This window comes from Gavia stellata, chromosome 26, assembly GCF_030936135.1.
Source record: "Gavia stellata isolate bGavSte3 chromosome 26, bGavSte3.hap2, whole genome shotgun sequence".
Lineage (NCBI taxonomy): Eukaryota > Metazoa > Chordata > Aves > Gaviiformes > Gaviidae > Gavia > Gavia stellata.
In genome coordinates, this window is record NC_082619.1 from 4633487 (window position 1) to 4643655 (window position 10169).

Consider the following 10169-nt stretch of genomic DNA (forward strand, 5'->3'; position numbering starts at 1 on the left):
ACTTACAAATGGAGTAATTTCTGTGATTTTAGCAACACATAACAAGCAGCAGAACAAAGCAGAGGAGATTCCACAGGTGGGAAGCATGCCTTGATTCACAAGCACTTTGTAACTATTTAGAAGCGGTCAGTGTAGCAAAAGTTGTCAACTCTTGCAAGCAGTATAGGCTCCATTGCAGCAGGGATGTAACAACATCATCTATATGAAAAAAAACAAACCTTCCCCATTTTGTCTTAAGGTACAGTTCCACCCCGGCCAATGTTTCTGCCTTTTTTTCTCCTTGTAACCCTAGTTGTTGAGCTCAGCTGATCTCCACTGGAGGCCAGAAAACAAATTTTACTCTACTTAATCCACTACAATTGAAAAGGTAAGTTTGCACAGGAAACATGGAATTTACAGCGTGATTCCTGTGCAGGAGTGGATCATTTACGATGAAGCTGACTATTCAAACCAGTGACTAATTATCACAAGAAAGAATTACCATTAACTAGGAAAAAATAAGCGTTTTCTGTCTATTCCTCAAGGTGGTGCTACACCACCGTAGGAGAGGCTGATCCCAGTTACAAACAGTACTACCATTTTACAAAGCTGTCCCTCCTTTTCCTGTGAGGGCTGTGCAACCCTATTTACTTTGCTTGCCTACTTGCGTCAGGCTGTCTTCCTTTCGGGGTTTTCCCCAGAAACAGGTGAACTGCATACCTTGTCCTACTGGCTTGCCTGTTGTTGCAGAAGTGGCTCCGCAGGTTATTCCTATCACTGTGTCTCTGCGTACTTGAGGAGTAAACCTGCTATGCAAGGCAAATGGAAGGAACTAAGAATTTTGACACTTGCTAAATGAAAGGGAGGGTACAGGGGGTTCTTATACTTACGTCATACTGCCTCCCAAAGTAGGAGGACTTCAGCATCTATATTCTCAGTTCCCTCCTTCAGAAGCAAGTGTGAACACCGCACGGGGACTCATCCTTGCTACTACACATTTGCAACAATTCTAATGCATGACAGTCCTCATCCTACTCTGCCTGTGCACAGGCAGCCCAAAGTCCAGAGCAACAACTAATAAATTAAATTCTTCCTGTTTTAACACCGATAAGACTGCTTGGGCTATAACATTTGGTGGAACATCACCCTAAGATGACCTCATTCCCAGTCCTGCAGGTCAGAGTAACATGACATACATACCCTTTACCTCTGCAATGGAGAACTAGCATATTTAGCAAATAAAGGTGGTGGTGACAGCAGCTAAGAAATGACACTTAACATTTACAAAGCCATTAACGTGATGATGGGACTGAAACTTGGGAAGGAGCCGTGCTGCCCACACCCCTGTGCCCTTTGCTCAGCATGCTTCAAAAGAAGAGTCCTTCAGCAAATGGGCTGGCAGCTCAGAATGGAGTCATGAGGCCAAAGTCAAAAGGCTGTACAAAGTCCAAGGCAAATGGAAGAGAATTTACACTTCCCCGTATTTCCTCCCGACGGTGCAGAGCTCCCCCTCAAACCTGGCTGGAATGACGTGGTCCTTCTGTCTTCAGAGCCCCTGCAATTGAGAGAATTCCTCTTGGAGCACGAGTCATTTGACCTTCCTGAAGTGAGGATCGTGATATAATTAGCATGATAACTGACAGGATGTGAACAAGACTTTAAAAGATCTAGATTTTGGCCTTTTGCGCACAAAGCCCTTCCTAGCAAACGCTTCCTTTGGAGCTAGTGCCCTTATATCCCTTCCCAAGCACAGCTCCCCATCTGCAGGGGACAGTGAGTATTCCCAACTCCACAGGAATGGGCAAAGGAGGAGTGATTACACCATGGCCTGAAAGTGAATGTGTGTGTTGGTTATGGGGTTTAAAGTAGTATTAGTACACCCACCACCTAAAGATACCTGTATTGCTTCTCAGGTCGCTGGGGAAGCTCCAGAGAAGGAGCACAGCCAGACTCCAGGAGTCTCCCGTCCGCCCCTCCTCCAGCCCCATGCACGCCTAACCCACTGTAGTAAGGCTGAACGGCTGACAGACGCAAGCAGTGATTGACTGTTTCCTCATCGCCTACCTTGCCGCCGTTTGTTCTGCTGACTCCTCTCTGCTATTCCTCCACAGGCACAGCACAGTTTTCCTTGTTTTCTGATGGAATCGCAAGATAGTCTGTCCTGTAGTCAGAGGGAAGGAGGAAAGCATAACCTCAAGGGCTACAGTGCAAAAAACAGTTCGGGTCCATTCACCCTTACAGGGATTGTTGAATGCCTGTAAGGATCTCTAAGGTAACAAATGTCACCTGTAGAAGATGCTCACAGTAGGAAATTCTCCTCGGCATAGCCAGGAGCAGACACCGAGTCTTCCCTACTGTAAAATCCTACACATACAGCCTTCCTACCAAGTACAAGAGCACCCTTATCCAAGCCAAGTACGTAGAAAGATGGGAATGGGCCAGTATAAAAATCGGAACATCTCTGCTGTGCCAACTGCATCTGTGAGTCCCATCTCTAAAAACAGGGCTTCCAGGAGAGCATCTCTGCGCAGTTCAAACCGGGCCACTTTGGAATACCGTGCACTGTGGCCATGCTCCCTACCTGGTGCATCGTGCAAGTACACTCTCTCTTTTGGTACTCCTAAACGTTGCAATGATTTCAGACATAGCAAACATCGGCTAGAAACATGCAATAGCAAAGTTCAGTCTTCTTGCAGTCTGATATGGACGGAGGCATCTGAAGAACCCTCGCAGAACAGCTCGCACCTGTAAAGATTTCTCACTTACGCATTTTCCTGGGCAGCCTCCTCCGCCTTAGAGACTTTCCTGTAGCAATAGACCATCTCTATCAGTAGCCACAAGGTGAGGAAGACCAGCAGAATATACATCATAATTTCAGAGATGACCGAGGTGAAGTCTTCTCCAGCTGTTAAGAAAATGAAATAATCTCTCATCATTTACATGCAGCTATCGGAGCACAGCAGCTCCACTGACACTTCCCACCCTCGTGTCATCCTTCCTAACCCACCTTGCCAGAGACACCCAGCTGCCACTACACTGTGGAGGGGGCAAAAAACAGGGAACAGGCGATGCCACCGACAGGATATGCCAGCAGCAACCCCACAGTGTGTTTCCAGCAGAATCAAACATGCACAGGCTTGCACGTGTCTTGCATTCTCTGCCTCCCCCCCATTCATTCAGATTGCTCACCGTTAGTCTATCTCATGTTCACACTCTCTTTCCTTTGCGCGTGCTACTCGCTGGTGTTACTTGACTGTATTGGGCTGCCAGTGATTTGAAAAGAAATCAAGACACAGAGGTGCTTGTGGGGAAGAAGGGAAGGGAAGACACAGCAGGAAAAGATGAAGGCTAAAAGCTCTTGTCCCTCTCTGAAGAGAACAGCAGAATTCCCACTGATTTCTAACAAGCTAGGATTTCAGCACTGGACTGAGCAAAACCAAGAGAAACAAAAAGACTTGGGAGCACTGCAAAGGGAAGGAGGGATTGGGAGAGGGTGGAAGCAAGAGACTGATACCAAAATGGAGAATGAGTTGTTCAAGAGGGAGGGGGCGGAAGCAAGGAAGCTGCTATGCCATAGCATCCTAGAGCCACCGGGGAGAAGCGACGGTTCTGAGCAGAGAAACTGGAAACCTCTGCTTGCTTCTTGTGCCTGCCCAGCTGTTCCCAGCTGCTGCCCCAGCCTGCCAAGCTTATTATACCTTCCCACATTCACACAACCACTCTGAGCCTAAAAAGAGGCTGCAGCTGGCAAACAGAACGCAGGTCTTTCCTCCTGAACTCTGTGGAGCGTTCGTTGCTGGCAGACAGACACCACTATCCAACAGCTCAGTCACCCCTCTCCTGCAATGCAATGAAAAACTGTACCCCTGGATGACAACACCCACAGCGAGTTAAGGCACAACACGCTTTCTGCCAATCCTTCATACCCTCCTCCACCACGGTGAGGTGGATCACTCTGGAGCTTGTGAAGAGAGGTCGGTGAATCTCGAACTCAAACTCCCGGGTGATGTTACAGGTGTAGGTACCCGAATCGTTCAGGGTCACATTTAACACAGTGATGGATACGTCCTGCATGTCTTTACTCCCGTTCCACTGTAACCGACCACTGAAGCGGCTTGGAAATTCATGGTTCTTTTTCCTGTACTCGTAAATCTGTGAGAAAACATGAAGGGGTATTCTGATTAATCACTGACTTGTATCTCGGACAACACCACAGCATATGCAAGGAACAACATCATCCTCTAGCTACATACATGTATGCTCTGGGCTATGCCCTCCTTAGTAACGGCAGCTATTCATAGTCTATGATCCTTTACCTCAAAATCTCAGACTACTTTACAAAAGACAGAAAACTGAATTATCTCCATCACAGAGGTAGAAAAACTAAGGCACAGAAAAACAGAGACGCATGTGGACAATGACACAAAAGATCAGCAATGGAACTAAAACCTAGGATCCTGCAGTCGTCGTGTCTAGCCTGTCAGTTACTGCACGTACGATTGTCTTAAGAAGGAACCACAAAGTAAGTACAGCAAAGACAAACAGTCATTTTCAGTAAGCCCTGGGATCTTCAGTTGAAACGGAAGTGTGGCAGGATAAATACGACAGTGTCAAAATGGTACATCAGAAGAACAGAGCTTGGGTGGCTTTCGCAGGCCTAATCTCTTGCAAGTTCCTGGCTGACGACGGTCCCCATCGTTGAACTGCCCACCCCGGCTCACTTTCCTTAGCGTTCTTTGGGTTGCCACTGGCAAATGTATCACCCAGGTCACTGAAAGTGAATTCCCATCTCATTCCTTAGCACCGTCCCTTCAGTTCTCAGACAGTAGGAGAATGTTTGTCATCTTGCTTGTCCCTGCTCAACCGCAATGAAATGCAACCACTGATCTAATGCTTCATACTCGGATGAAATAGCTAGAAAGAAACATGTGCACTCAGCCTTTATCTTATTCTCTGTTTTACCATTCTTTCTTGAATTCCAGTTGCCCCTCGTCTGTACAATTCCCATTTTGTTTCACTCTCAAAACAAGTTTTACCTTTTCCTGACAGGGATCCAGAACAACTCACAGAGATCCTCCCACAGTCAGGATACCACTGCTTTCTCCAAGGCAAAAAGAAGTAAATCCTGTCCTGCAGTTTTAATCGGAGCCCAATTTAACCTCCAAAGAACAGCTTTGGGATTCAGAAACGTCCTGAGAAGGGAGACTTGGCCAAGGGTACCGGGTATCACTCCATACTTCTGTTTCCCTTCTTGCTTTCCTTACATACTAGACTTTACATATTCAAGGAGTACAACTGGAAATGGACGTTCATGTATGCACAACCCCAAATGTCTGAACTCAACAACAGATTCTAGCTTTTCCTGCCATGAGTTCATGCTCTGCCCAAGTGTGGAAATCAGTTAAGTGGTCAAAACTGGTGCTGTGGAACCTCTGGGTGAAAATGCTGCAGAAATCGTGAAGATCTGCAGCTCAGAGCTGAACTCCAAGCTCGTCTCTCCTCTGTGATATGAAAGCAGCCTGCTGGGCATTTCTATAGACTTTGGACAAGAATGTGGCAGAACGCTTTTGTTCATGTTTGGGTCTCTCTCCTTCCCTTATACAGCCTTCCTCAGGGATCCTGCCGCAGGACAAACTTATACTCTTACAAATACCTTTTGCCTTCTCCCACGTGAGTTCACTGGACTGTGTTTCACAGCAAGACCTATGAAAAAAAGGGCTCAGCTACCACACATACATACAGGTTCGTCTTTTCCACCCTCCGGCCTGTAGAACCATTCCACCACCGTGCTGGCTGTGACCTCTTCCCTCTTCATGCAGGAGATGCAGAGTAGCTTCATGTGTGTTCCTTGGACAGCCTCTGTCTCTGATGGAACTTCAACACATACTGCAGAACAAAAACCAGCTAGGGAGAAGGAGCAGCAGAGAAGAAGCGAGACAGAGAAGCGTGAGACAGAATTAGAGAGACATCAGTTATCCACATCTCGGCATTTATGATCACATCATCCCCAATGGAAAACTGTTTGATTCATTACTAGCACCCTCTGACAACAGATGAGTGTCAAATGTCAAATTTTACCAAGCTTCCTTCTCTGAGATATAAATAATTCACAATAATTAACAGAGGGTGATCACTTCATGCAGATTCACCTCTCCAGCATCTGCTTTGCCACAACTTTAATTTTTCCCGGAGTAATTAATGCCACTTTAGAGGCATTGTTCATTCTCTCCCATGCACGCTGAGCATGCTCCGGTTACAGTAGCAATTACAGTCTGGAATGAGAGCAAGCCCAGAATTCAAGCATGGAGGAACAGCTCGCTCTTTGTGCTAAGTTAAAAGGTCTGGGTGTTTTAAGCCAGCAGTGTGTTCAAAACAAACTGGGAGGATTCACCACCCTTCCTGTTTCTAGGTTTCATAAGCAGCACTGGGAACCAAGGGGCTTGGACTCGAGTAAATTTGGCAGCGGGAGGAGTTATTGATTTTACATGCATTCCTGTTCAGAATGCTTCTAATCAGAGCTGTGCTAACACTGGCAACTATAAAATACTGCTCTCCCAAACAAGACAAAAATCATTGTCTGTGAAGTTACATGCCTGATAAGAAAAGGAATGCTTCAGCATGACATCTCAGACTAAATCCCTGCTGACATTTGTCCCCTGGGCTAAACAATACTGTGTTCTGTCTGTCCAAACCTGTCTCCAAAGCCTGGAGTTTAGCTGACTGAAGATGCTGACTTTGCTGGCTGCTCCCTCCTCCCCAGCCTCTGAGATACCGTTAACCCACTCTCTCAGCACTGTATTATCCTGGGACCTACCCTGGAAATAGCCAGACTCCAATTCTCCATGGGTACTACCAGCTCCATGGGTAGCACCAGCTTTCCGGGAGAAATAAGGAAGAAGCTACTGGATCATGCTTTACTCCGGTTAAATCAGATATGAACACACAGATAGGCACCCACACACCGAGCTGTAGGTATACGTGCACATCAAACGTAGCCGCATCGGCAAAACTAACCAACCTTTTCTTGGTTGTAGAAATAAAACTGTAATCGCAATAAAATGGTTTACTCCAGTTTATATAGACTGCACGGAAAACTAGCACTAACGCGCACTGCTTAACGGTTTGCACGTCCTCCCTGAGGCAACTCAACGTTAAATTACATTGCAAATTTCAAAACAACAGCAAACAGGAAACAGTAAAGAACTCGCATGCCTTTTAAAGCACACGCTTTGTGCCGTAAGCCTACTTAGCAGTAAGGTATTTTCTCTGCTCATATTAACTCCATTACATTCATATAACTCTGCATGAATGTCATTTCCTTCTCCTCTCGTAAACAAAAAAGCCACTTTGAAGGCTGGTCTTCACGACAGCGTTAAGGGAACCTTGCTAGGAAAAGCGGTGCTTTAAAGAAGCATCCTGCAAGAGGCAAGCACTGGATTTGGGGGAGAACCTGGCTGAAGACAACGCGGAATAGAAGCACCTACCCCAGACCACCAACACGACCGAAGACGCACAAACCAGCCTTGGCAGCGCAGCCATTGTTCCGAGCCAGGAGTGAGTCTCAACCTGGGCAGAGGCTCTTTCGGAAAACGCCGCTTCTCCCCTCCTCGCTGGGGACCCGGCGCAACAGGATGCCTCGGGCTGCCGGCTGCGCCGCGCCTCGCCTCTTGCTTGGGATCTGCCGGCGAGAAGGGAGCCGAGGGCGGGCGGCAGCCGCGGGCTGACTCGGCTCCGAGGGTGCCGCTCCCCGTGGCCGGGCCGGGCCGCCGCCGGCAGCACCACGGACAGCTCCGCGGCGCTCGCAGACGGCCCCGCTCCGCGCGGCGGCCACCGGCTCAGCGCGGGGCGCGGCCGCAGCCTCCGCCGCCCCGCGCAGGGAGGTGCCGGTGCCGGTGCCGGGCGCCGCCGGGGCGCGGAGCAGCAGGTGGCCGCGGGGAGCGGCGCGGCTCGGCGCGGCCCGGGGCTGGGAGGCGGCAGCCGGCGGCCCTTTGTTCTCCGGCCCGCCCGGGGGCAGCGCGCATCGCTGCGCGGGGGCGCAGCTTCCCTGCGTGCCGCGGCCGGCAACGTCTGCGCGGAGCCCAGCCTAGCCCGGGCGGGGGGCACGGCCCGCGGCAGGCATGCGCGGCCGCCTCCCTCCCTCCCTCCCTCCCTCCCCCGGCCCCGGCCCCGGCCCCGGCGCGCTCCTCCCGGCCGCGGAGAAGGAGCCGCGGGCTCGGCTGTCCCCGCCGCGCCGGCAGCTCGCCGGGCTCCGCAGCCCCTGCGGGAGCCAGCGGAGGGGTCCGCGCTCGGGCATCCTCCTCCCCGGCTGCACGGCCGGGGCGGCTGGGCTGGAGGAGCTGGAGAGGGGGGATCAGCAGCTGGAGAGGGGGGATCAGCATCATTCGTCCGGTCTCCAGAATCAAGCCAAGGGGGGAGAGCGGGGGAGAGCTCTCCCTGCGGGGTCACGGAAAGGCCTCCGCCTCTAATGACTTCAATAGTAACGTTGGCACAGCTCTGAAGGTCACAGCTGGAAATACTGGGAAATCCTCTCTCCTCATGTTCCAGTCAGACTCCCAGGAGTTCAATGCCAGCAGCAGGCTGGGCTTTCTCTTTTTGGACTGGGGCCACCGTGCCCCAAAGGGCTTCTCCAACTTTGAAGGTCATAGTGGACAGAGAGGGGAGAAAATGAAATGCTTGTTAAACGCACTCCCTCTTTTTAAAGCATCTCCTCTGATGGCAGCTCCGTGAACGGCACAATCTATTGAATTAAACCTGCCTAACCCCATCAGAGAACGACACGTGAGCAACTCCCAGTGCCAAAACTCAGAGCGCAGACAGCGAGACCCACCCAAACAGGGAAATCTGCAGCCATCAGAAGGCATCAGCTTCGAGCCCTTCAGCTGTACACGGACTCTCAGCTGGGCAGAACGCTGCCGGCGGTGGTCACCACCTCCCGGCACTGCCTGGCAGCAGGGGCTCGGTGCTAAGGGCACACACATGCAGTCTGGTCCTACACTGCTTGAGCGAAGCAGGCACAGAACAAAGACAGCCAACGCTTTTCCTAGACATCACCTAATCACATTTGTATCAGCAAGCTGCATTCGTCATCTGCCAATGACCACGTACAGAGCAACTGCCTCCGCGTCACCCTTTATTAGCTGACTGTGACAAGTCCAAGTAATTCCTAGCTAAGGACATCTTCCTAATTCCTTGTTCTGCTTCATTTTACTGACCGGCCAGGTTACTCTGCCCTGTTCCAACCCACGTCTGGCTGTGACCCCCGAAACCTTTGCAGCCCTGAAGTATTATTACAGCAGGGACTGGCCAAAGCCATGACAGTCCCTACGTGCTGGCAGTCAAGTTTCACTCGCAGCCGCCTCTGCTCCGAGCCATCTTTGGGTTCCTGTGCACTCCTACCAGCAGGCTAATCAAAGAAACCACCTATTTAACGTATCTCCAGGAGCCAGCTGTGACTATGGAGACCAACAGCCAGCGAGTCAGCGGCCTGCAGATGCGAGCAAGTACACTCTTCCAATTCCCCCCTTAGAAGCCATCCCTCATGAATGTCCAAATCATAAAATCCGATTTTCTCCACAGGAAGACAAAACGGCAGCCGCGATACCCAGAGACGATGGAAGGACGTAGCCCCCTACATTAAGCCCTTTGCTTTTCTCCCATTACCCTTTGCTATATTCACAACAACTCAACAAAGGGAAGGGCAGGCTAAGCTACAGGATTTGCTCCTAACTCTTCCGGAACAATCTAGCCTGTGCATGGCGGATGAGTGCTGATGGTGGGTTTTTTATAGACACGGGAACTACTGGACAATGTCCCTGGCTATCTCGTTTGACAACCACCTGTTTCATGAAGTACAGTGGAAATCACATGTGTTCTCAGGAAGCCAGGTGCACTGCCAGAAAACACAGAACACGGATCAGCAGAGCTGTACTGTTTGTGCTACGGCTGCTCTGATTACATCTACAGAGAATCCTGCCAGAGAGGAGAGAGAGGGTCTGAGAGGATTAAGAGGAAGCAGCAGCTCCACAACGCTGATTTGGTCAGCGACCACTGACTGACCCTTCACCCTTTGCTGCTCCTGCCTTAGCACAGCCCTGCCGTCAGGTGCCTTGGTGCTCCCCCAGGCAGAAACAGAAGCCTTTTTCTCCACTAAACCCAGGCACTCCAGAACTCACCTGCCAACCAGCTTGAAT

General features: G+C 50.3%; 1 protein-coding gene across 1 annotated transcript; it reads right to left on the reverse strand.

Annotated features, from left to right (window-relative positions):
* Nucleotides 1-2076: 2076 nt before the first annotated feature.
* SCN3B (sodium voltage-gated channel beta subunit 3) lies at nt 2077-8098 on the reverse strand. The gene is given in 6 exon segments (XM_059829563.1): nt 2077-2140; nt 2746-2884; nt 3906-4131; nt 5720-5883; nt 7464-7589; nt 7705-8098. Coding segments are annotated over 6 exon segments (1113 nt in total).
* Between the last annotated feature and the right edge of the window lie 2071 nt (nt 8099-10169).